General features: G+C 42.4%; 9 protein-coding genes across 9 annotated transcripts; 4 read left to right on the top strand and 5 right to left on the bottom strand.

Moving 5' to 3' along the window:
- Positions 1-1,663: 1,663 nt before the first annotated feature.
- N7509_012708 (uncharacterized protein) lies at positions 1,664-2,088 on the top strand (the record flags this gene model as incomplete). The annotated part of the gene is made up of 2 exons (XM_056637345.1): positions 1,664-1,852; positions 1,915-2,088. 2 exons carry the CDS (start codon positions 1,664-1,666, stop codon positions 2,086-2,088), a joined length of 363 nt encoding a protein of 120 aa, XP_056483375.1.
- A 1,064-nt stretch (positions 2,089-3,152) lies between these two features.
- N7509_012707 (uncharacterized protein) lies at positions 3,153-3,761 on the top strand (the record flags this gene model as incomplete). Its single annotated transcript, XM_056637344.1, has 1 exon — positions 3,153-3,761. The coding sequence occupies one exon, from the start codon at positions 3,153-3,155 to the stop codon at positions 3,759-3,761; it is 609 nt and encodes a 202-aa protein (XP_056483374.1).
- A 240-nt stretch (positions 3,762-4,001) lies between these two features.
- Positions 4,002-4,541, bottom strand: N7509_012706 (uncharacterized protein; the record flags this gene model as incomplete). Its single annotated transcript, XM_056637343.1, has 1 exon — positions 4,002-4,541. The coding sequence occupies one exon, from the start codon at positions 4,539-4,541 to the stop codon at positions 4,002-4,004; it is 540 nt and encodes a 179-aa protein (XP_056483373.1).
- A 405-nt stretch (positions 4,542-4,946) lies between these two features.
- Positions 4,947-8,078, bottom strand: N7509_012705 (patatin-like phospholipase family protein; the record flags this gene model as incomplete). The annotated part of the gene is made up of 4 exons (XM_056637342.1): positions 4,947-5,847; positions 6,022-6,427; positions 6,478-7,023; positions 7,070-8,078. 4 exons carry the CDS (start codon positions 8,076-8,078, stop codon positions 4,947-4,949), a joined length of 2,862 nt encoding a protein of 953 aa, XP_056483372.1.
- A 513-nt stretch (positions 8,079-8,591) lies between these two features.
- Positions 8,592-9,221, top strand: N7509_012704 (uncharacterized protein; the record flags this gene model as incomplete). The annotated part of the gene is made up of 2 exons (XM_056637341.1): positions 8,592-8,896; positions 8,960-9,221. 2 exons carry the CDS (start codon positions 8,592-8,594, stop codon positions 9,219-9,221), a joined length of 567 nt encoding a protein of 188 aa, XP_056483371.1.
- A 1,133-nt stretch (positions 9,222-10,354) lies between these two features.
- On the top strand, positions 10,355-10,621 carry N7509_012703 (uncharacterized protein; the record flags this gene model as incomplete). Its single annotated transcript, XM_056637340.1, has 1 exon — positions 10,355-10,621. One exon carries the CDS (start codon positions 10,355-10,357, stop codon positions 10,619-10,621), a length of 267 nt encoding a protein of 88 aa, XP_056483370.1.
- A 1,388-nt stretch (positions 10,622-12,009) lies between these two features.
- Positions 12,010-12,245, bottom strand: N7509_012702 (uncharacterized protein; the record flags this gene model as incomplete). The annotated part of the gene is made up of 2 exons (XM_056637339.1): positions 12,010-12,128; positions 12,173-12,245. 2 exons carry the CDS (start codon positions 12,243-12,245, stop codon positions 12,010-12,012), a joined length of 192 nt encoding a protein of 63 aa, XP_056483369.1.
- Positions 12,246-13,794: 1,549 nt separating this feature from the next.
- Positions 13,795-16,543, bottom strand: N7509_012701 (DUF3435 domain-containing protein; the record flags this gene model as incomplete). Its single annotated transcript, XM_056637338.1, has 5 exons — positions 13,795-14,951; positions 15,002-15,393; positions 15,560-15,882; positions 15,943-16,192; positions 16,242-16,543. 5 exons carry the CDS (start codon positions 16,541-16,543, stop codon positions 13,795-13,797), a joined length of 2,424 nt encoding a protein of 807 aa, XP_056483368.1.
- Positions 16,544-21,798: 5,255 nt separating this feature from the next.
- On the bottom strand, positions 21,799-23,790 carry N7509_012700 (ankyrin repeat domain-containing protein; the record flags this gene model as incomplete). The annotated part of the gene is made up of 1 exon (XM_056637337.1): positions 21,799-23,790. One exon carries the CDS (start codon positions 23,788-23,790, stop codon positions 21,799-21,801), a length of 1,992 nt encoding a protein of 663 aa, XP_056483367.1.
- Between the last annotated feature and the right edge of the window lie 1,586 nt (positions 23,791-25,376).

The following is a 25,376-nucleotide window of genomic DNA, read 5'->3' as shown; positions in this document are numbered from 1 at the left end:
TGCATCACGATTTATTTCCCGGTGGCGCTGTTTTTAATTGCCATACTGTATATCCGTTTTCCCGAAGCCATCAACTCGTGTTTCCAAAAAACTGTATCGACATATTCTATAGGGCCCTTGTTGCGAGATACTCATCTTGCCCATACATAGATTTTACATGACCTTTTACATAAAATCAATCAATATGCGTTTAAGATTCAATTGAGAAATGCGAAACTTCCGCTAAATCTGAAATACGTGTGCTAGACTCCTCTCTAGAAAAGCTATTCGCCAGCGACATGGGAGAAAGGTATCTGGATCGCTCATGTTTCCTTTGGACAAAGCGAGAGACGAGACGGTGTAGAAGCACTAGACCTACAAATACCAGGCTTCCTCCAACTACGCTCATGACAATCAGTTCCACACCCTGTTTGGAGACTCGCATTAACCAATTGATACGACTGAATGTTGGATCGTACATCCATCGGGCTGAAGTCATGATGGCAGATGTAGAGGTGCTGGCTTTCGTGCTCGTTTGTCCTAGCGTGGCTGTTTCTATCGATGTTGAAGACTGAGCGGAGTGGCCTCCATGCTGTTTGGATATAGATACGCTTCCCCAGACTCCATCATTCAACCCAGCTGTATGAGGTAGCCCCGTATCTGATAAGCTGCCTTTCAAGCTTTCTTTATCCCAAAACACTACGTCTCCAGGATCCCCAGTCATCTTACTGTACAGTATGGGCGTTGGAAAAGAAAGCGAGTCCGGCTCAGGTTCCGACCAAAATTCCAAAGTAGATTTTACAAGAGTATCCAAAGCTTGTTGCTCCTGGTTGTTGTGGGAAGTCAATGAGGATACGTGTCTCCCATCGTTCTCAGGGATATAGTGCTTGAGGCCATGAGCTGAATGCGTGAAACCGTGTACATCTGCAGTGGTGGGTGCTTGGCTCTCATATGATGAAGTGGCGGTCGTAGAGTATCTCGGTTGCGTCAAATTGGACACCAAGTCAACTTTAGAAGTGTGCTCAGAGTCAGATGAAGAAACCTCGGAAATAGCTGGAATAGGAGCAGTTATCACGAGATAATGTTCCGACAGAGTCGTTCTCTCCTTGCTGGGTATGTTTGGAAGCAAGATTGCGCGAGTCGTAGCGACATCATGGGGAGCGAACTGAGACTTGCAGGGAATCCAAGCTGGAGACTTGAGTTTCCTACGTAAAAATCAGTGAGCGTTCTGCCATGTTCTATTTTCCATTGCTCACCTACTCCAGAGAAGTTTTGGATGGCCCATTTAGAGACATACTGACCTGAAGGACAGTTATGATATGAATTCCTGAAGTCTAAAGGAAAAAGCGTCAAATGCCCTTCCAAGCCTCGCGAGCTATAGTTCATTCTATAAGTTAGGATGCAACCAAATTTCCAAACTTCCATCTCCAGAGGCTACTTTGTTAAGATGACAATTGCTTTATAATCTGCGGCCGCAGAAACATTCTGTGCTATCAAAGTTGATCCTCATTATTTGGCTCGCTTTGGAAAACTGCCTACGCCTAATTTGGAGTTTATAACCGTTGATTGCTTCTGAAAATTTTTTCTGTGCCGGGACAAATCTCGACAAAATTGACCTAGTGCAGAAAACATATATAATTGTTATTTAGACTTTTGATGATTTCTCCATACATACATTCTAAAAATGGCTCCCGTTTTGACTCGAGTCAAAAAAGAACAACTTCGAAAACGCCGTAACAACCTGCTTCGCCGTCACAATGAATTTTGGCTTCTGTATGGGATCAAAAGCTGGCTTGTAATGGAGCTCCCAGACGGTCAAGTCGTTACGTACCATTCTCACCCAAACATCACTCCACCATCAGCGGAAGACATGGTAAGGGCAAGAAGAAGGTTCAACATGCTATAGTGATTTTCCCATGAAGTGCTAATGCATAGAAGAGAAACCGCGACAAGCCCCCAATTGTCAAAACATCTCGCGACTATGAGACAACAAACCTTGGTCAGCCAACGCATAGCATGCCCCACTGTGTCGATACTCCAATCCGAGAAAGAGGCATATGGGAGGATCTGGCACACTACCTGGACGAATATCGTCGTGCAATAGTATGATCGAACAAAATCGGCCTCATTCAACCCTTTTTCAAGACACTGCAGACAAGCCAGATGTATGAGACATTTGAATGTGATGTTTTCCATTATAGCTATCTGCTGTGCTGTACTTCTAAGACAGCGAATCATCGAAAAATATTCAAACTAGCTATAGTACTCCAATTTCTCATTTCGCGCAGAATATCAAATTATCAAGCCATGTATGCTCCTTATTATGGCCGACACAGACCTCAGGAAGAGAATCGTTGTTTACATAAAGCCCCTTGATCGACTTTGGTTTCCTTCCATGTATCCCGCCAAACGTTTATGCTTGTGCTTCGAGTGATGCTTTCCATGCCAGTGGACAAGGACATGATTTGAGGACTGCTGATGATTACCTGGAATAAAATGTCATCAGCTAGGCGTACTGTCATATGGATTGATCTTTGTTACTCGGAGAGCGATGTAGCGGCTCTAGCTGCAGAAGAACGAATTAGTGAGATGCATGATTATGATGAAACTAGGAAGCTATAGATGACATGACCTACCTTCAGCGCCGCGGAAAGTTCTGGGGGCATTGGACGAATAACCTAGTCAATGATAAATAGCTAGAAGACCAGACGGGAGAATTGGAAACAATTACCATGGGGATTGCAAAAGCCAGAGTTACTATCAAGAAAAAACCCCAAATGATCATAACTCCTGTCAAAGGTAAAATTTATCGATACTGTAGACTTCGTGTTTGGAAGAAGAATGGTGGTGTATTTATCATCGCACAATATACACAGATCGAAGGCACCAAGAATATGATGACAATCATACATCTTCTTTTAATTGCTATTTTGAATGACTCACAAAATCGATGTAAAGTACAATAGTATAAATATAATCCTGGTTTGAGGGGGCTTTGAGAGGAACTAGCCAAGTTTTATCTTGTTCTCGAGCTCGTCTTGTTGTCTCACTTTATGCAACCCATGAATGTTACAGCAAGATTACTGGAAGACAGGATGGGGATCTTCAATTACACAGAGAGACAGAGATTTTGCCCACCGTTCCAAACAGAGATTCGAGACAAAATAGCTTCCATGCCAGGATTCTCTTCAAACTATCTACCATTTCGAGCCCAGCATATCATTCTACGATGTATACAGCGGCACCTGGAAACTCAATTCTTCCATTTCATCGTCCGATGGCTACCATCGGAGTCAGTTAAAGTTGGATGGAAATGTGCCGAGTCAGTGGAGTTGCATAGGGTTTTCAACTTCCTAGCAAAATACCAGGGCAACATTCAAGATCGTCGCTTCCACTTGGCATGGAAAGCAATCCAGCGGTGGCGCTGCGTTATTACAAACATTCGTCATGCCGCAGTTCAATTGAGAAGGGACGATACTCTGCTGCGAATGAATCATATTGCGATCAAGCTAGTCAGATGCATTGCTGGATTTGAAATGTCGCACAGCCTCCGTGGTCTTCAGAAAGTTCTACACAAGAAAATCTCAATTTTGGACCAGTTGAACACTCGGCTGCGGAGAAATCTCGACCAGCAATTATTGCTATGCGATACCTGTCCAAAGGACCACGAAAAACGCTTGAAACTGCTACCCGAGGCTGCAAACAGGCTCCAGCAATCTCATGAAGACATATTCATCGCTGAAGTCAGTAATTACATAGGCACCGAGTTTGAATCCTCATAGATTGACTTAAAACTCCTAAGCTGTGTGAAACCTACGTAGAGGTTCGAAATCGCGGAGAGTGAAGTTGAAATTGATTAAGCATGCCGAAGAGCTAACTCAAGGGCACTTAACAATGTATTTCCTGGACTGAAGCCTCTAAACAGTTCGTCGCTTCCTGTATTCAAAAATACTGATGAGGCCATGATTGCAAGAAAGACTTTGGCCCCTTCAGCTATACAAAGCAGGGCTATATACTCACTGTCATAGCCACCCAGAGGCCGATGAAAGGGGGGAGGGAACGCCCCATTGTTGTTTCAATTGTTTCTCGGCTTCAGTTTCTTCGGCTCGTGATTTGTCCAGTGCTACCCTCAAGAGTATGATTGTTCGGATCAAGCGTGGATCTTTCACCGGCCCTTTCCCGGGATGGAAATGATACTGCAATACCAAATTCTGTGTGGATTCCATGATTGTGATGATAAGCTGGCGAAACATTCGAAAACAATCTCGATAGAATTCGTTCTCGCGCTCCTGTTGAGCTTTTTGTCGCAGCTTTTGTCTCCTCAAATCGGCATGTGGTATGTTGATCTGCCCCTTGCAAAGCTGTAGACGCGACCGTGTCATTTCCAAGGCCATTGTAGACCCTCTTGCCATGGAAATTTGGTGATCTAGAATGTTGATTTCAGGGACCGATAAGCCAATCGAGGGAATATTAGGAAGAGTGTTTGCTGAAGTCTCATGTTTTGCCGCATCAAGAGGCCTGCTGTAGATGCTCGAGCTATTGTCGGAAAAATCGATCGGCATATTGCGGGATCTTGATCCACGCGGAAATAAAAGCTTGTAGCCAATTCGATAGGAGTAGAATTGAAATAAACACGACCTAATAACTGAAGGGGGCGGAGTATGTACTAATGGCTAAATTCATGGTTGAAAACGTTGATTAATTAACAGTTTTTAATTTTTCACAGCGGTAAAATATTATGACCAGCGATCTCTGGCTTCAACACTAGATATTAAACGATAGATGGCCAGTACTTCAAAGATAAATCCTTTTCAAGACGATATAATTTGCGCTCGAAATTGAATTGATCACGCATTCGTCCCCGAGGACGTTGTAGCAAAGTAAGAATGTGACGATCAGAAAAGACCATGGGGATCACCGAAATGAAATTCTGCCTTCCGATAAGATGCGTCACCAAAGAAAAATCTCTATAGTCGTCTTTTTTTGGACAGGCTTGTTCGGTCGGAGAATTGAACCTGACGCCTTTTTCCATTATGACAGGAGCATTGCCTGTGTCGAGGCCACTCTAAGACCAAATGGTCCGCGCGCCCAAAAGGAGCAAAAGCCTGTTGACTATCAAGTAGCTTCTGTATAGATGTTGGAAAGCCTCCAATCCTGTCGCAGTGGCTGCCACTTATTATTTCTATGGACACCCTCTCCCCGAGGCTGGCTACCGGGAAGGCGACGGGTTTTCGAAAGTACCCGCAATGAGTGCAACAATTGAGCGCGCTTACATTTCCTAGATCACATCCGTGGCTAGTCTGAAATCGAGCAGCGGGAAATTCGACTAATACTCGCTGGAGAATGGAAAAAGCACCGGGTCTCGCACAAAGAATCGAGCCTCGGCATTGAAAGCTGTCATGACTTCTGACGGGGTTTTCATCCAGCTCAAAGAAAAACATCGCCGTCGCGAGAACTGCCCGGACGAGCGAATCTGAAACGGCGAAATTCATCTTTAAGATCTTTTCCAATGAGTTGATATCGTCTAATTCGGGTATTGGACCGTGGATCTCATGGTCAAGTCGGAAGATATCCGGCTTCGAAAGGCGTGGAAGATAATTTAGTGCCTCGAAATAGCTTTGTTTGCCGTCCATCGAGGGAGAAAACATCAAGGCCCGGAGAAGACGTGGTAAAGCGCCCTCCCGGATTCTGCTGCGCCAGGCTGAGGAGGACTCGTGAATAACAGACGACCACCCGGTTCCGACCGAGAGAAGAAGATCATGTCTTTCTGCCGCAGGCCAAACTACACTTGACTCACGCAGAGCAATGGACAATGGGTTGTTTGCACGCACTCCTCCGTCCTGAAAGGGACCTAGACCAGGCAACACTCTTGTGGAAAAGTAACTTCAGAATGTCAGCTTCATCTATTCAAGGGAGCACGGGGAAAGTAACTTACAACGGTGCTGCAACACTAGAGATTGCTCTGCCATGTTATAAACAGTATTAGCAACGCATATCATCACAAGTTTGAGGTGCGCACATCCCACACGGGAGTGGACTTACGCTTCTAACAGATGCAATTCCTCTTGGTTGTCGTTGGGAGCCACAAAGTCATAGGCAGCAGGAGCTGCATTCCGACCCACTCCTCGATAGTTTGCCATCGCACATGCCTTTCCATCGGAGGTACGACTTGCCACAACAGCCACTCGACAACCTGACGGGTTCACTGTGGGAACGTCAAAAATTCGACGTGCGGGATTGATGGCTTCTTGTAAAGTTTTTGATAATTTTCTCGAATCGTAGAGCCCGTGGGTGGTTAGATTGAATGCGGAGGCTAGCCAATGGGTGTAGCGAAGAATCGGGTTCCTGCAATCACGACGGAATATCTTTCGTGCTAGACTGGGAAACTTGAGGAAACAATTGGTAGTCGAAGTACCATTGATGAAGATATCAATTTCCGATAATGCACCTAGGGGTGAGTTATTGTCAGTGTTTAAGCATAGAAACTGATTCTCCCACCGGGGTTATACTTGCCTACACTCGTTCCAGCGCACAAGTCTGGCAGCAATGCTATTGGTAGACCAATGCGTTTTTCCAAGGCGCAGAGAAGTCCCAACTGGATGAGGCCCCGGACGCCTCCTCCGTCTAGGCTGAGGATAATAGGGCGCTTTGTCGGAGGAAGTTGACGGATGGTCATCTTGCACTTGCGTTCACATATCGGACATTGGACAATTTCGACTTGATACGCCCTGGAGGGTTCAAATTTCCCAAATATCGCCACACAGGTGTCACACAATGCGTGCGTACATGGTAACATATGCTCTGGAGGCCGAAACAAGCAAACAAAGCAGGTGGTAGTGGAATATAGGTTTCCTCCCTGACGATGAAATTGACCAAGTGCATCTTTGCGAATGGATGAGGAAGTTCGGTTGACGCTCAATTCCGCGAACCGTTCCACAAAGCGCGATCGAATACGTTCGGTGAGTCTCCCAGAAGGATAACAGTTCGAGATACCTTTACAATGAGCCTCGTATAGGACGGTAAAAACTACTGAGGGAGGGAATCCTAAAATCGTTAACGTTGATATTTAGTTGGGGACTGTCAGCCCTACCGTGCATGCCCGGTGGATAAGCATTCATCAGAAAAGCCGAAGCGACAACTTCGACCAATACTTCTGATACAGTGCTGTTTTTGATAGAGGACATCGCGCTCTGCAAAAACTCGTGCAGGAATTCATCTTTCTTCTCGGTTTGGGGGAACCCTATGCGAGCTTGAGCCAGCAGATCTAATGGCGATGCTTTCCAGAGCTGACCATTGACTGGAACACTTGCATTCCAGAGTGCGCTCAGATGAAATGCAGAAAACCGACCACAGACTATTTCATCTTCGGCGTGGACTGACTGCAGTTTCTCGGATATAAGGGCCCACAACGGCTCAAAAGCGATCGTGTCAGAAAGACTGGATCTTGAACTCAGATCTAGGAATGTGATCCTTCCTCCCTCGACTATCTGACGCAGTTTTTCATATCTTGGTGAGGCAATCGCTGGCCCGTGAATGTTCTTATTGAATATAATGATCACCTCGGGTGAAGTTCGAATAACTTGACTCCCGACTTGCAGCTGCCTATGTGGTTGCTGGAGCAAACTTTGCGTGGCTTTGAGATCGGATTCGGATTCGACAAACAAGCACAAGACCCGAGTCCATGGTAGGACGAGCTGTCTTTTTGTTTCTTCCTGTATTGATTCAGCGAAAGACAAGCCTCCCGCCTTCGAGAGTGCGTATTTTCGATGCTTGGTGGTCGCGTGTCTGAGCCATTTGGTATCGCCAGTATTGTGCTGTAAGCATAGACTGCTCTCAGCAATCATGAGAGGGGTATCCGTATTGATAGCCTTATGGTCAATATGTAGGCGGATCAGCCCATTAGCACCCTTGCGGGTGACATTATTTTGTGGAAGGAAAGATCGCAGGGCTCTGATTCGGCTTTTATGACCCGCAAAGTAAATTAAATCCGGATATTGGCGTTCAGGAAACGGCATCCCCTTCACAAGCTCTCCTAGACGGTCCGTATCAACGACAGTCCAATCCTCTCCTTCTCTGATAATATCTAGCCAAGCCGCCATCACGAGTGCTAGCAGCCTCTGGGTTAGGAAGGCAAGTTATAAGGCTGGTAGGCTCTTATATCTGAAAGTTCGTTCTAAACGCCGATTGTGTGGCCTCATATTCATTTCTTGATCCAGAAATCAGCAGCATAAAAGTGGTTTCAGTTGTGCGTCTCTCAAAAGCTCCCTAATATTTACGCCCAGGAACACATATTATAGGCTCATGATCATAATTGTGATGAAGCCATTACAAATACTACCTCCGTCGATTTCGTATTGCTTGATTCCCAACTACTAAGCTTCGAACCCGATAACACCTCTTAATGTTAGCTGAAATTCATATAAATATGCCACATAGTATTGGATTTCGACAGATAGAGATCTTTTTCTTTACAAGATCCAGGAAGCATGCCTACTAATTCCCAAGAAACGCTGATTTCGTCTCCAGCACGAATTTATCCAAGGGAGAATGTTACCTTGGCTAGAGAGACCCTTCACAGTCCCAGCGACACCAAAGAAGACCAATATTTAAGAATGCTCAAGGAAGAGGACCAAATGGACGTAACCTTCAATATCACAGCAAGTGCGGCCAACTGGTCGCTTCTAGCCGGATACCTCGTCATTCCTGGTACCTTCGCATCACTCCAGACATCAAAAGAAATCGAACATGTTTTGACGTCCAACAAAACGGGCCGCGTTATATTCCACACCATTCAGAATCCACCATTGCTCGGAATTGCCTGTTTGTTCCTCGTGAGCGGCATAGCAGCAATGCTGTGGCTACTCCACTTCCCACACCTAAGGGGCAACTACGTGTGGCTGACGAACAAGATTTTCATGTAAGTGGGACTTGGGTACTGTAATGGCCAGAAAGTTGAAACCGCAACTAACTAATATGCCAGGCCAGTGACTTTGAATGCCGGTGCGGGACTGCTTACCACCTTGATCAATGTCTTCGCATCAAATGGAGGAATTTGGTCGGTGATGGCTATAGTGACAGCTGTTGTCACTGGGGCAATATTTATCATCTTTTTGGCTGTTTTGCTAGTTTACAAGCTCTATAAACTACCACCATTCAACGGACAAAGAATTGGTCTCCAAAATCCCGCACACCCACGCATGGGAGATTTCGAAACATCTGCAGCGGGTAATAACAAAACCTGAAGAGTGAACTGTTCTCTTACTGCGGGTGCTTTTTGAGATTCATACGGCCAGGGAGCTATGAGGATGTATGTTGGAAACCAAAACAAACGAGAATTTGTGGATTTTTCCGGGCCCTCGTCATGCGTTTTGTCCCGAATCAGATATGGATTTGACTTATCCTCTCGGCAGTAAAGAAATTTGAATTAATATTGCAGAGTTTTTGGACCATATAAGCATAGCAGCATTGTAGAAACCAGGCTTGTCTATTGTAATTGTCTGGCAGGGTAGCTTAAGGCCATTTCTTAACTGATTATCTACGATCTCACATCAGATTGTACTCATACGCTTGCTCGCGAAGGAAAGATATGACATGGCTGTCATTATTTATGTACTACGAAGAGGGCATGCTACTTGTATATCAATCTCTTCGGATCCAAATATCAACGAATTTCACAAAAACTCATCGCCTCCCTCCCCGCCCTTTATACTGTATGTTGTACGCCTATTTGATGACGACACAGTCTCTCGCTACAAACATTCGGAGTTCGGCCCAAACTGACTGTACTACCTAGGCCGCTGCTATAGATATAACAACTGGCTGAATCACAATTTCATCTCTGTTTTCCAATCTGTGCTCTGTTTTTCAATCTGTGAAGCTGCTGATAGATAGTTGCTGAGTGAAACACGTATAGAGCGCCGATATATAAGCCTGTCCCCCCTTGCTACTATTTCACTGAATTGAGACTCTAACCCAAACTATGCTTTCAGTCAGTTTCTGAAGGTTGAATGTTTTTTTCTCGGACTTTAAACTCTATTATACTACTAATCTTAAATTGGTATCAGCCACCCTCCGTGGGGAGGGCCTCATCTTAAGATCAAGGTGCGCAGAAAATGTACTTGATGATATAAAATTCACAGTTGAGATTCGATCTATTTTATTTCGGAGGCAAGTGCTTGCATAAAGCCCAAGGAATGTTGGAATCTCTATTTTGATGAGCACCCATGCATAGCTGAAAAGTTTTCTGATGTATGGTTTATGTATAATCATGATTCAAAGCATAGATCAATTGCTTTTAGGAAGAATATAAAGAGTCCTGGTTGTATCCCGCATGCATTTATCATAAGATTTCATTTCTCAGCATCAGCCACTCAAAATGTCACCTCGTCATTATAAAGGCCCAAAGAACGGCATCATAAAAGCTCAATCAGCGGTTACGGGCGATAAGAAACTCTCCAACCTCGCAGAACAGGGTCTTTTGGCCCTTGAAGATATCATTTCTCGGTCCAAGAAAGATGATTGCGCGCAACAAACTGTATCTGTCGGTGTGATGAATGAATTCAAAAATCATGAAGACGCCGCATGCCATCATACGAGTACCACAGATGAGCAACGCCCCGAGCCCAAAGATCAGACTAGATGACAGAGTTTGAATGGAATGACAGTCCTGCCGACGCATAAAATCTCGAAACAAATTACTATCATAAAACATGGGCAAGAGACGGTGTTGGAATCATTCCTTTGAATTTGTCTCTTATCTTTTGATGCTGTGCGGCCTTGATACAAGTGAAACGAGAAGTTTCAAGAAGTATGGTTGAGCAGGTTATCTATTTGTTACTATTTAACCTTCCAGCAAAATACAGGAAACGAAGCTTTTTACAGTATAAAACCCTTTTTTCGGTAATTCAAATAAAAAGAACCTTCACTATAGAGCACCACCATAAGACAAAAACCTCATTGTCATTGCTAGGAGATCAGAGAATACTCTCAAGCTAAATGTTCCTTCTTCCCAGACATAATTTTTGCTAGATTCAATGATTGATGTAGAGGCAGCATAATCAATATTTCTTTTGTGCTATTTTACTCTACATCCAACAGTGCTTCTGAGAAGAAATATAGACAGCATCCCTGGTGGAATTTAGGTCATGACTCTGTCGCTCTCATACGAACAAGCAGTCCCGATAGCATTCTAATGAGAAATGATTCTGCTCCTATGAATAAATACCGCCCACTCCAGCCCTGGGCATCATGTTTGAGCATATATTCCTGTTATACAGCCCAGCCGACGAGATTCATTTATACGCCCTGGGATTCATCCTCTCTGCCAATTTTATGCCACCCTTGATCGTTTCACCTCACGGAGTCTGGCAAAATCTTATGGATTGGCTTGGGGTATTGTAATTTCTTGAAGATAGACAGTGAGCACATAGCAATAGATTCAATTTCTGGCAAACAGTGGAGCATAAGACTTACCAGTTGATCTTGTGAAAGTGGCCAACCTTCCAAAGTCGTCACCAGTGTGTAAATTTGGCCAGAACCTTTCATCCGAATGCTCAGATAAATATCAGCAGCACATTCAGAACTGTATTCAGACAGCTTCTTGAAAAGTGTTTCCCTTCTTCTTCGAGCTTTTTGATTGGATGGACGTCTGGATTTGGCTAATGGGCGCGGAGAATTATCCATTGTGGCGCAGATTTTGGACTTGAATCAGTCGAAGTAGTCAAATAAAATCTGAGATCAGGCACGTCCTACTATATAACTGCGGTGCTGTCCCTAAAGAACATTAATCTCAATCAAAAAAGAATGTTCTATCAATGGAGCGACCGGTTTTCACGGTTTAACGGGCGGCATCAGCTTCTGTGAAACTTCAACGTTTTAGCAACAAACCGGCATCAACGATTTTATTTTCGGCATCAACGATTTTATTTTCATTCATTGAAAACATCCGGCAGAGCTCGTGTGTGATTAAATTACAATCATAATGCAGTACTCACGTCTTGCTTTTCTGATTATTACTTCTTCGACATAGCATCAATTCTTGCATGATGTACCCAAGTGCCAGTCTGAAGAGACTGAGCCGTATTCCAGACTACCCCAAGCACGCCATAACCAGTTGACGATCTCATATTCGACCAAGGCGGCAAGGCGGCCTGTGTGATATAAGAAAATCAATCGCACCTAGGAGCAAATGCACCAAGCAAAACACTCGCAATTGTATATTCGAGATTCAGTGATGGGTCTCGTTCAGCTGGCGATGCTTTCTGCATATTGAAATGTTTCGTTTAGTTCCCATACATAATTTCAAAACAGAAAATCTCTCCTTGAATGCAATCTTCTTCTGGTTGCTGCTTTGAAGCTTTCTCCGTGGAATATTTCTGCTATTTGGGACCCAAAGTTGGCTAAAATCACCTTAGGCGGCATACAGAAGGCGACTTGGTTCGTTCCCACCTCACCATGACGTCATCTAAACTGAACTATATGACAATAGTACCCTGAATAATCTGCCAATAGCTGCTGATGATAGTGACTTCCCTGCAAGCTTCGCCAAGGCAGTTTTCAAACTCCTCCGTATGAAAATGTCAATCATATAGGAAAAGCCAGACAATCCGCCTTTCAGGGAGTGCAACACACGGCGGTAGATCTTGTCCAATCTGTCTCACATCCGATCTCGAGCCAAGTGAAAGCTCGGAGTGGAACTTGATTAAGTTGTTTGCAGGTGGCTGTCCTTCGGATGTATCATAGAACTTCAATGGTTTGTCGAACACAGACAATGATCTGATACTTCCTTTCACGATCCCAGAAGATATCCACCCAGGAAAATACACCTCAGCTTGGACTTGGTTCAATAAAATTGGAAACCATATGTACATGAACTGACAGTGGAGTGAAAATCATCAGCATGTCGCTGGAGATGTGTGATCCCTGCAAACTCCTCGTCGAGGTGCTTGGCACTATTTTCTTGAGATGCTTACACCGGATATGTTTTGTGACGCATTTCCCTCGAGCTAGGCAAGATCTATTTCAGATACTCTATCAACGTCACTTTCCGTTCCAGAGTAGTCAAACACACTTGGCGACGCTCATTTACGACTGGGATGGCTCATCATTTGATAATCTTGCTCCTCAGTACGCAAGAACGTAAGTTTGCAGATGCGACCGAGGTGAACGTTTGAAGCGTAGAGCAGTAGTAGACCTTGGACGAGCGAGAGTTTTGGGACAGGAAATTAGCCCATGTTAAGAACAGACGAGAAAATCCTACCTGATATTCTTGCAGAAATTTTCAAGAAAACGAATGGTACCGAAGCCAGGGGCCTGAAGGTATTCCGAATATAGAAGGATGGGGGCGCCAGAGTGGATCCGACGGAGCGAATGAGAGGCTACTACGGCGCCGCTGCGCTTCGCGTACTCCACAACATGACGGCGAGTGAATGTGGTGTATAGTCAGAGTGAGTGGCGGGAAATTTGGCAATGGGCGACTCAGAAACGCCCTGCCACCTTTTTCAGCCGGCTGCTTACTTGCCGCCATCGAGTTTGATATTCTGCAACCTCGTTGTATGCTTCTTCAAATTTCAACGTGACTTGAGGAGCACTCGATTCAGCATGGAATTTCTAATGGGTCATAAACCCTTGCTTGATACGAAAATATTGAATATGCATAGAAAATAGACAAAAAGAAAGAAAATCACTCGAATTTTATATCAAAGCTTGTTGAAAATTTCACAATGAGAAGCAGAATCAATCTCGAATCACAAAAGAAAAATCGGCCATAGGCTTTCAAAGGCCTGCCTTTACTTCAAAGTAATACAAGCTTGCTACTTAGGGCAAGGGCAGTCCAAGAGCTGGTAAAGGTAAGCGAGAAACAATTCCATGTGCACCTTGCGCATGATTCAGTAGCGCTGATTTAGACTCCAGCTGCTCTTCACAAATCGTGCACTCGTGTTGCGTATCGTTTGAGTACGGTTTGATATGTTTGTTCACGAAGTGTCGGCTGAGAGAACCTGCGTTCTTGAACATGCGCAGTCGTTCAATATCCGGCAGCAGTGGATTCCCAAGGCAGATAAAGCAAATTGTCGATCTCTTTTCTGGGGATTTGACGCAGACCAGAGTGATGGCTTGAGAAAAGGCGTCGTGCTCTGCATTTGAAACAGCCGACCTCTGCTTTTTTGGCACATGATCTGAAATGGCGACAGCATCGGAAGAGCGTTTTTGTATCGTATGGACCCGGGAAGGTGCGCCCTCTTCTACATCACAAACGGCAATCACTGCGTTGATCGCAGCTATTCTTCGCTCATACTCTTCCTCAGTAGTTGCACCGGGCATGGTCAGGACTGTGTCGATAAGCGTCATATGTTGTGGTGTCATATAGCCAGTACTTTCTAGCGCAACCTTGACCTCTGTGTCAACCATTTTCCCTGACAGCTGCCGTTCGCTATCAATCACCGGCTGTTCATTTTTGTAACGCTCCAGGTTCTCACGAATCAAGCGATGACGTTGTCGACTTTTCTCATTGCGTACTTGCTTCACTGAGCGGTCATACAGCTTCTCGGCGTGAAGATATTTCTTTTGAAGCGTCTCCGCATTCTTCTTTTGAGCTTTCCACCGCTTACAGATCGCTCGAAGGTAAGGGCCCTTCTGTGGTGGTCCATCGCCAAACTCCCGCTCCAGTGCAACTTGAGCTTCTTCGTAGGTGCACTTTTTCTCATCACGATTCCGCATTTTCTCTTCTTTCTTGCTTTCCAGGACACGTACACAAGGAATATCATTGATACAGCTCGAGTCGTCCAGTCGCCAGGGTCTGCGGGGATCAATAGACCGACTCATAGACGAGGCAAACCGCATCAGTTGCTTCTGAGCGGGCATGCCTCGCACAATTGCCTGGGTGTCTACGTGAATACCCACGCTGTAATGCCGAACAAAAGTATCGATGCTAGCGTGTTGCAGCATCACGTTTTGCAGCTCATTCGTTACATCCGCTGAATGTCGGATTAGCAAAAAGAATCATAATATTTGGTGTATCACTCACGACTATCGTTAAACGCTTTTGCTGCACCGTATCGGAGGCAGTACGGCTTTGCGACTTCAGCGAATCCCGTTATCTCACCACCCCGTTTCATGCGGTAGCTCAGCCAGCCCCGCGTTAGCTGCTGGTCAAGTGCGATTCTAATCCCATCGGGTTCCCGCAATGCTTGGCAGAACACATAGCTATCAAGAATTTCGTCTTTCAGCTTTAACTCCTGCTGGCCAAGTCCATCCAAAACACCAAGACTGTACAATTTCTCGGCGGAGTCCAACGTGGGCCCATTTGTAGAAAGAGTTTTGAATGCCTTGATCTTCAGGAGCATACCCAACAAAAAGATATGTGGACTCAGGACCAAAGTAGGATCGAATATAATCTCCGGGAGTGGGAACGTGTTTCTATTAATGATCATAAGCAGATTGGCGTGAGGATAACTCATAGGAGCTGGCCTCGTATGCAAATTGGAACTGATGATGCGACGGAGGCAGGAGGCCGCTGAGGAGAAAGAAGGAGGGGAAACAGGGCAGAGAAGCATAAAGGTAGACTAGGATAGGAATCACTTACGACTCTTTCTCTCCCAGGAATGATTTTGTGAACTCAGGTGTAAGATAAATGAAAAGTCGAGGGCGGTTTCCATTTGGATCTCGAATCAGTGTTAACATCAGGTCTCTAAAGCGTAGTCTCAGTAGCGCCCCGGGACGACTACCAGTGATAGCTGCCAGCTGACAGAAAAGAAGCAGTTGTATCCGATACCACCCACAAGGGAAAGTCATCTCTGTCGTGCATAGGATCACTCGGGCGAACTCAGCCACGTCTTCGATATACATTGTCGCTTTCGGGCGAGGCTTTAGAGAAAGTTTCTCCTCCTTCGCGACTATTGCCAGAACCTACAGAAAGTTAGCCGGGCACAATTCGCATGGACGTCAATAGTCAATTCGAAATCTCACATCGCGGATTTTGACCTGGATATCTCCGCTAAGGCCATGTCCAACCTTGGCCTTGTAAATGAGATGCCACCACTTCCAGAATGCGTCTAAGGAGCTTTTGGTTTTCAGCCCTGAGACATAGCGTCCTTTTTTCCCTCGTCGCTGTCTGCAACGCCAGGAGAAGAGCGCCTTCAGGAAGCGCACCGTCTCTTCTGTATCAGAGAGTCGAAACAAACATTCCACCGGGTCAAGTTTCGCGCCCTTGCAGAATCTAGATCGATTAGAATTTGAGAGCTGTAAGCAGGTAGACAATTTCTTACTTTTCCCAGTAATCTCGAGTTTCACTCAATCTCTCTTCAGTTTTCGGACTATATCGTTTCTGCCGAAGCTGAGAAACGTCCAGGGACTCCGCCTCCTTGAGAAAATATTCTGGTGAGAGTTCCACTTCGACTTCAGACCCATCCTCAGATCCATATTCTGCTTCGCTGTCGGAATCGGGATCACTTAGCGCGCTGTCGGTGTCGGTGTCGACGTCGGAAGCGTTGGTCGAGAAGATCGCGGGAATGTCGTCGGAGCTAACATCGCTCTCATTGTCGGACAGAGTGCGACTGGGGTGAGGCATGGCGATCCAGTGGACTGGGCCAGGGAATGAAGATAGAGGTAAAATTACAGAGTTGAAGGGACAAAGCTGTCACTTATCTCATTGAAGTCTCCCGAGTCCCGAGACCGCCCCAAGAGTTGTGAGACTGCTGGGGAGAAAAGATCGATTGAGGGCCATGGCAGTCGATATTTATAGGCGAGATAATGCAGGAAATGGACAATTCCCATCAAAGGAGCCATGGTTGGCAATCCAGTCCGCCAGGAGGGACGGCGGAGGAGCGAGGATAGGGCCCTGCGGCCGCCACGGTGCGAATGAAGAAGGTCTGGAACGGTGGATCCAGGCACCAGACACAGCGGACATGCAGAGCGGGTGGCAGTAGGGCTTCGGCCGTGGGCTTTATTTCACGTGACCATCGGTGAGCGAGAGGCCTAAAACGGCGCCCGAAGCGGCCGTTTCTGGCCTCTCATTCACCGTCTCATTCATATTAGTAGTATTATATAATTTTATTCTATAGATAAGAACTTCTTAGACCAGAATATAATAGGGTACTATATTCCTTAGTTATTTAGTTATAAGAGAATTCTAGTTATTCTAAAACCTAATATATTAGTTTTAAGTTAAATAGGCTTTTCTAGATTAAAGTAATAAAAAAGAAGTATAGTTAAGAAGATATAGAGAAGATCTTAAAATACCTTTAATTCTCTGTTATTTAGTTTAATACTTTCTAGTTTTTTTTTTATCTTTACTTTCTTTAAGAAGTTCTATAAGCAGTAATATAATTAATAAGTATTTTTTAATAAATCTTTAATAGAAGTTATAGAATCTAAGAAAGACCTAAATATTCCTATAGGACGTTAGCTATTCTTATTCTTAAATAGCTTAAACTTATTCTAGGTCTATTAAGATACTATTTTAACTAATAATAAAGCTAAGGAATTTAACTTATAGCTTATAGAAGCTATATTTTAATACTTTAATAAATAGTTATATCTTCTATAGTCTTTTAAGTATAAGACTTAGGTATTTTATATACTCTTTATATATCTTTAAGAAGATAAGAATATTATTAAGATATATAATATAAATAGTATTAAGGAGACTATAGAGTATAGTATAGATATAACTTTAAAATATTATAGGTATATTAGTAAGGCTAAAGGATATAACTATATATTTAAAATAGCTATATTTTATACAGAAAGCTATCTTCTATTCTTCTTCTTCTTAAATATAAATCTAATAGTATATATTCTATATATCTATTTTACTAAGAAATCTAACCCTAGAAAGATAGTTAAGAATCTCTAAGATAAGGAGTAGAGAGTACTAATTTTTAACAGAAATTTTATTTAACCCTTAATAATTAATATAGAGGTATAGTTCTCTATTCTTCTTAGGTATAAATATGATAGGTATACCTATAAGGCTCTTAGAGAGTCAGATTTAACTATTCTCTAGATTTTTATTAAGATACTTCTATAACTCTATAAGTTCTACTTATAAAAGAAGATAGATTAGGCCGTACAGAGGTAATATATCTTCTTTAAAGTTAATTAAATAATTAGTTTCTTTCTATAGTAGTATAATCTTAGAGTTTTATACCTTAAATATATCCTAAAACACTAATAACTTAGGGGAAATTTAATCCTAATTTATAGTTAATTCTTTTTCTTCTTCTAGAGAAAGCTAGACTTCTTTAGGTATTTTAATAACTATAAATATATAAGCTTAGTTTCTATATACTTTTATAAACTAATAAGGTTCTAACTACTCTATTATCTTCTTCTTATATTTAAACTACTACTATTTTTACTATAGGACTAATATAATTTATATTTTCTAAATAGTTATATTTAATAATAGTACAGAGAACCTAGATAGATAGGGATCTTTATTAACTATAATATAAAGATATAAGAACTCTTATTTAGTTCCTTAAGAGTTATATATAATAATTAGAATAGTCTATATACTATAGGTAGGGATATCTTATTAGCCTACTACTTCTAAAAGAGAAGTATTATACTTTACTTAATTAAAGTAATATTTCTAGATAAATTTATAGCTAATAAGATCTACCTCTATATAGATATTAATATCTATATATTTTTTAATATTATTTTAGATATAAATTAGAATATAGAGATAGATAACTATTCGTACGTAAGGCTAGAAGTTAGAACTTTTAGAAGTTAGTTTAACTCTAATACTTTTCCTAAGCTTCTTAACTAAGTATTATTATAATAGTACTAGAGCCTTAAGCAGATTTTCTAGATCCTAGCTTCTAAAGCTTTCGGTAGTAAATAATATTTACTTATCTAGTAACCTAGCTTACTATAGTTAAAATAAGAGCTAGAGAATATTTTATTAAAGGAACTAAATAGACTAGTTCTAGTAACAGAAGTATAATTAGAATTATCTTTATTTTAAGAAGGAAATAGATAAGGTTTATTTCTAAAACAAAAGAGATTTAGATTTAAATTAAAGTTATTTTAATTTAGGTTTAATCTAGGATTATAAAAGCTTCTTAGATATAAATACTTAGGATCCTTTTAATCTTATTCTTTACTATTAGACTAGTTTAGAAATAAGTTATTAAGTTATAGGTATTTTAAGCTTAAATTTAAATTATTATTAAATAGATTATACTTTTATACCTTTACTTTATTAAATTCCTATATACTCTGTACTTCTTCTACCTATTCTATATAAGTAGTAGGTATATTCTTTATATATTATTAGATATATAGGGTTAACTACTATCATAGCTTTAATATATAACAGTAAGCTTATTTATCTTAGAATACCTAGAATAGATAACGCTCTAGATCTATAAGATAATAATAAAAAGTCTTTAGTTCTTTATTAATTTATTAGTAACAGTACTCTATCTTATTACTAACTTCTCTAGTAAAGATATTTTTATTATATATTAGAGTAAGAGTCTATTCTTTAAAGTACTCCTAGTTACTAAGATATTTATTATTATTATCCTTAAAGTATCTCTCTTCTATAGTCTAATTATTTTTATAATTAGAATTAAGGTATTTAACTCCTATAAGGATCTTTATCTCTTTATCTTTATAAACCCTAGAATTACCTCAGAAGATATAACTAAGTTAGAAGAGCTAATTTCCTTACTCTTAAATACTAAATAATCTCTTAAACTTATTAACCTTAAAACCCTCTACTTTCTTATATTTCTTAGCTTTAATTTACCTATAATTTATAGGCAGGCTATTTAAGAAGTCTCCTGTATAAATTTCAGAGACTTAAGCAGTAAGTTCCTTAAAATATATATAAACTACTAGAAACTCCTTAAGATACTTAATTTTATGCTTCTTTTCCTTTAGGCCCTCTTAATTAAGTTCTGTAATACTTCTAGTTATAGGTTCGCTTATAATTCCTTAGATCTATATTCTGTATAGGAGAGGGGATAATAATATATTAATAATACGTTTAGCAGTCTTATAGATAGATATCTGGTCTGGTTTAGGTTCAATAGGGGTTCTAGGTTAATCTAGGATTAATTTAACTTTAGGCTGTTGAATAGCTAGAGGAGGTATAGCAGATTTAGAATAAGCACTATCGTAAGAGGATACAGGGTTTTGATGCGTAGAGGGTACTATCTTTAATCCTTAGGTAGTCAATAAAGAAGAATCAGAATTATAATAGTTACTAAGTTATTAGGCTAGAGATCTGTAACTAGGTAAGGATATCGGATAGTAGAGATTAGATTAGACAGTTAATATACAGACTGATTCTTAAAGAGAGCAAGAATTCTGAATACTTATAGGATCTTAAATATATTAGGGTTCGGGTGGGCCTCGATATACGGGTGACTCGAAGGGGATTCGGCTTCGGATCGGCGTCGAGTGTCTGAGGTGTTGTATACTCAGAATCCCGTGACACAAAGATATTCCTTCGCCTACTTATTCCTCTACTAATTATACCTATAAAGCTATAGCGCTAAGCAGGAAACAGAAACAGTCAGTGACTAAATCTTGCTGCAGCCAGGCAAAGTATAAACGTCGACCTTACTTACCTAATAAGGACTACTTGCTTGTAAAATTAAAGGAGCGAGAGAAGCTGGTATAGGACGAAATTACAGTATATTTTCCTGGCCGTATATCTTTATTATTACAGGTGCACTATTCTACTAAGCTAAGACACCGGTCTACCGGCCAACCTTAGCTGCGGACTGAGAAGCGTAAAAGAAAATAAACAAATAAATATTACTATTCACGCACAAGAAACAAAACCAAAGATACCCATTACATAGCGCAAGAGTCCTCGATTCTTCGGTGACCGAAGCGTAGGTATCTCTGCCCCACGCCGTGAACCCTATAAGATTAGACGTTGACAGCATGACAACACTAGAGTAGTGAAACGGAATCAAAGTCCGCATGATCAACGGTGAATATGAAGGAAAGTAGTCTACCCGATGATAGTTTGAATCCGGTAACCTAACGAAATGTTTGGCAATAACAAATAGACTGAACCGGTATGATGATGCCGTCGTACTAGTAGGTCGACAGACGATTCTCACCAAGGCGCAGTGCGCCGACCGCAGTTCTGCTTCATCTCTTGCTGTACGCGTGGGACGCGCCGAACACACAACTGGCACAAGGCAGCTGTCTGTCTAAAAAATCATCATATGTATAACCCAAGTACCATCGACAATAAGTTCGTTATGATATATCTAATTGAGAATGGTGTAGGCCGAGACGACACTGAAACTACACTGCTAAACACTTTAGATACCCTTAACGTCCTGTCATCCTTTCTTTGCTCGATTAATACTACCTATGTATGGAATACTAGTAACCGAAGGAGAGTAGATAGACTAGCTTATCAACATCGGAATCTAGATCGGCGATCTCTTTTAGCTTATTACTTTGCGTAGATTGAGAAAATTGGAAAACACTCTTCAGCATACGCTCTGCTGCGAAATCAGTTGTCAGTTAACAATATCACTTTTCTGAACATTCACTTGCTGCAAACTAGCTGAAATACTAGTGTCATTCGATGAGCCCTGCCAGTCACCATATCTGAAGAGACGGTTCATTCTCTCAAGGAATCTGCCGCAAGAACATTTTGTTTTCGCCCTTTCGATCGACGACCGATCGGGGTAAAGTTTGATACCTAGCAAAATAATATAGAGAAATAAAAGTAAGCAGGTTGCCCGCCTCAAGGCGGCTACCTGTCTCTGTTATTGCTATATTGCCCACTGGACTTGACCGCTCTCGTATATTATTTGCTATCTGTTGCGTTTCTCATTCTCCTTGACGATCTCTTCTCTCCTCTTTCTCCCTTTCCCTGCCTCTTCCAGGTAACCACTTATATTCGCTTGAATGTTTCAAAATTTCAAGCCCTTCAATGGTTTCATCCGGACAATCAGGGTTTTCATGTTTTCGCAAAATGTACAACAGTTCAGTAGCACGCATGAACTTGATGTGTTCCAGAATTGTCAATTCTTCCTCAATGTTTTGGCCCAAGGAAACCGGTACACTTCCGCTTGTGTCCGCACCATGTTCTAGACAGAGCTTCACCGCAGGACCCGAATTAGCGCTGATGGCATATCGGATAGCGGTCCACCCTGCATTGTCTTTGATATTAGGATCTGCTCCTTTGCTTAAAAGCGCCGCCATTCGAGGCAAATTTCCACCCCTAGACGCTAGGTGTAATGGTGTCACACCATCGTTATTCTTCGCATTCACTGCAGCTCCATATTGCAATAACAATCGCACTGCTTCATGGCTGCCCCGTTCATCCGGTTTAGGTTGACGATTAAAGAATTTGAAACCATCAATTTCTGTACAATAACCTTTCAGATTAACTCTCGACCTCTTCAACAAATCACTGAAGTTAACTTGGGTTACTCGATGCCGAAGTGTCGGGTGATAAAATGGCATAGGGTCGAGACGATGTTCGTGTCCCAATGGGCCCTTCAGCTCTTTGGTGTATGAAGCAGCATGTAATGGGGTGTTTCCAAAAGTGTCAAGAATATTGCAGTGCATCTCAATACCAACAAGCGACTCTATTGCATGGAGATTCGACACTTCCGCTGCTAGGTGGAGCAGTGACTTTCCGGATATTGTCTTTGTTAGGTGAGACGCTCCTTTTCCAATGAGATAACTCAGAGCTGCACGGATGTTCCAACTGTCATGAACCTCCCCCCATACAACAGCATGCAATGGTGTTTCACCCTGAGCATCCCATGTCATGAAGTTTCCACCCATCTCAAAGGCACTCTGAACAACATCGATATTTCCCGAGCCGCAAGCGATATGAAATGGAGTTGTGCCTTCCACAAGAGAGTTTATTCCACCGTATTGGTTCACGAAAGCTCCAAAAAGATCAATGTACCCCAGCTTCGCAGCAATATAGAGAAATGTTTGAGCCCACCCTTCATATTCGATAGAGTCATTTCCCAGTTGCATCATCCGAGAAGAGATGGACTCCGAAGCCCAACTCATAGTTGTTGCAAGCTCAAGGGACCCGAAAGATGCACCATTGTTGATAAAGATATCTAGCAGCTCTCGTCCAGACCCAGTATGAAGCGTGAGGCGTAGTTGTTCCCCAAGCATTTTGGACCAGTCAACAGAGGAAGTCTGCTCTACTAATATCCTTAGCATTTCTGAATTGCCTTTTTCAACAGCACAGCTGATGAGAATAGAGCCTTTACTCTGAATTTGATCTGATACCGTGGCCTCTTGTACCAATTTAGCGACAGCCGAATAGTCATCTCGAGATACGGCTTTATATAGAGCAATGAATGGATCAGCAGAGCCATATCGGAGTTTTTGCACTAAAGAATACCGCCAATTCTTTTGTTTTGTGCTTGATCGGGTAGAGCCATTCGTATTTGGGCTATCGTGAACCTGGCCCACGCTAGGAACGAAGGTTGCTGGGGGTATGCAGTTAGGAGAGCCTTCGTTGACTTGCTGCAAGTCTGTGCTATACGTGTAAAGAGAGACATTGTCTGGGCAAAGACGCATGTCTTGCACTTCATCTGGAAGGATCAATCTTCCCGATAAGGATGCATTTTCAAGCCAGTGAGCAATGAAGTGATGCTGCTCGCCGAGGATTTGAGGCGATATTCCGGAGTTGACCAGCTCTCTTTCCAAATCGTGCCATTCGGCACCATCTTTCTTCAAGCTTGAGATCGTGGACCTAGAAAGTCGACTTGACAAAGACCGATCATCCCCTTCTCCCTCATTGATGAACTCTATAAGTCCGTCCAATCTCTCAACCAAGTCGTTCATGGACCGACTTTGATCAGAGTCAGTAAGCCGTTCATAGTTGACAATTCCTTGCTAGTCAGTCACATACCTTGCCAAGTGCTGATTTAACCCATTGATTTTTGAGGTGGTGCATCTAATTTGTGACTTGCAACTCTCAAACCCGGAAGATTCCGGCATTTGTTGCATGAAATGTTTCCTTCCTATCTGAGAAACCCTTCCATGGGCTTCAATCATTTTCACCAACCCTTCTAAACTCTGGCAGCAATCAAAAAGTTGATCTTCAATTTCTGGTCGACGATCTGTCGAGTAAGTGTCGCTCTTTAGTTTTTCATTGAATATACGAAGTTCGACATGCAACTGAAGAACATCTTGCGCGACTTGAAGAAAGGCTGGTAAAGAGGTGCGCTGACATGAGCGATAGATTGTCCAAGCCAGATCGGGAAGCTGAGCAAGGTCTGCGGGCAATGGATATGTTAGTCCTTGAGCTCTTGGTTTCATAAAGTTGATTGTCATACACATCTTTACAGGCGGCCTGGACCTGTCTTGTGTATAGCGTATTGGTTTTAGAAGAATACTTGATATGTCGATACCACCATTCGCGATATTCTGGCCAGCTAAACTAGAAAGATGATCAGAAAAGCCCAAATAGATTAGAAAACTAGTTATGGTTCTGAAGGTAACAGAAATTCTCATCTGGGAGGGTGGTTGAATGTAAATCAGAGCCCACCAATCCTCGTTGTCCAGCGGATCTATGCTTACCCTGACCTTGCTTAAGCTTCAGTGAACCCACAAGCGCATCTGCACACATCATTTGCAAATTTCGCTGCACTTTTCTATAATTATCCACATCAGATTGGACATCCAGGTTGAAACGACACATATTGCTATGGTCGGCATCTATGCGCAATTGTGTTTCACGATTTCCTGGAAGGTTCAAAACAGCTGAATTGAACGGAACAATCTAGAATACGAAAATTAGCATCTGTCAGAGAAAATCGGGATGCTGGGAAGATACATCGCCTATCCCCTCGTAGCAGGATAGTATGTTGTACGTTTCGAGCTGATGGCGAAAGCTCTCACTCAAAATGTCGGAAAAGAGTGTTCCTTGTTCTAGAACCTCTATCAAGGATGAATGAGCCCCGAATGGCATAGATCGAGCAATCTTAGCACATGCCATGCCGAGGCCGACTTGGAGATTCTTTGACGGCCCACTATGAGGGGTTCCAAAGAATACAAGCGAGTGACTTATCAGGCATGTTTTAGCCGATAACTTACGGTGAAAGGTGAGTATAGAATTAAACTTACGTTGACTCTTTGATGCCCCTGTACTTTGGATTTGCCCACGCGTTCACCAGTGCCTACCATCTTGGTTAGAACACACCGTCTATGAGAATGTCATTGATCTTACCTGCTTGATGAGAATCCCACCCAGACTGTGTCCGATAAGAATTAAGGGGATATTTTCACCCTAGATTTGCGTTCAGTGAATTCATTCAGGAAAATTGTCAACGTGCAACTCACAAGTTCCCATCTTGCTCCATGAATCTCATCTAAGAATTGATTTGCCTCGCGTACGAAGCTATCTTTTCCTGATCCAAATACGGGGC

Source organism: Penicillium cosmopolitanum, assembly GCF_028827165.1.
Source record: "Penicillium cosmopolitanum strain IBT 29677 chromosome Unknown utg000011l:1.0-3548175.0:1.0-3550911.0, whole genome shotgun sequence".
NCBI classification, from domain to species: domain Eukaryota; kingdom Fungi; phylum Ascomycota; class Eurotiomycetes; order Eurotiales; family Aspergillaceae; genus Penicillium; species Penicillium cosmopolitanum.
This window is presented reverse-complemented; position numbering and strand designations above follow the sequence as displayed.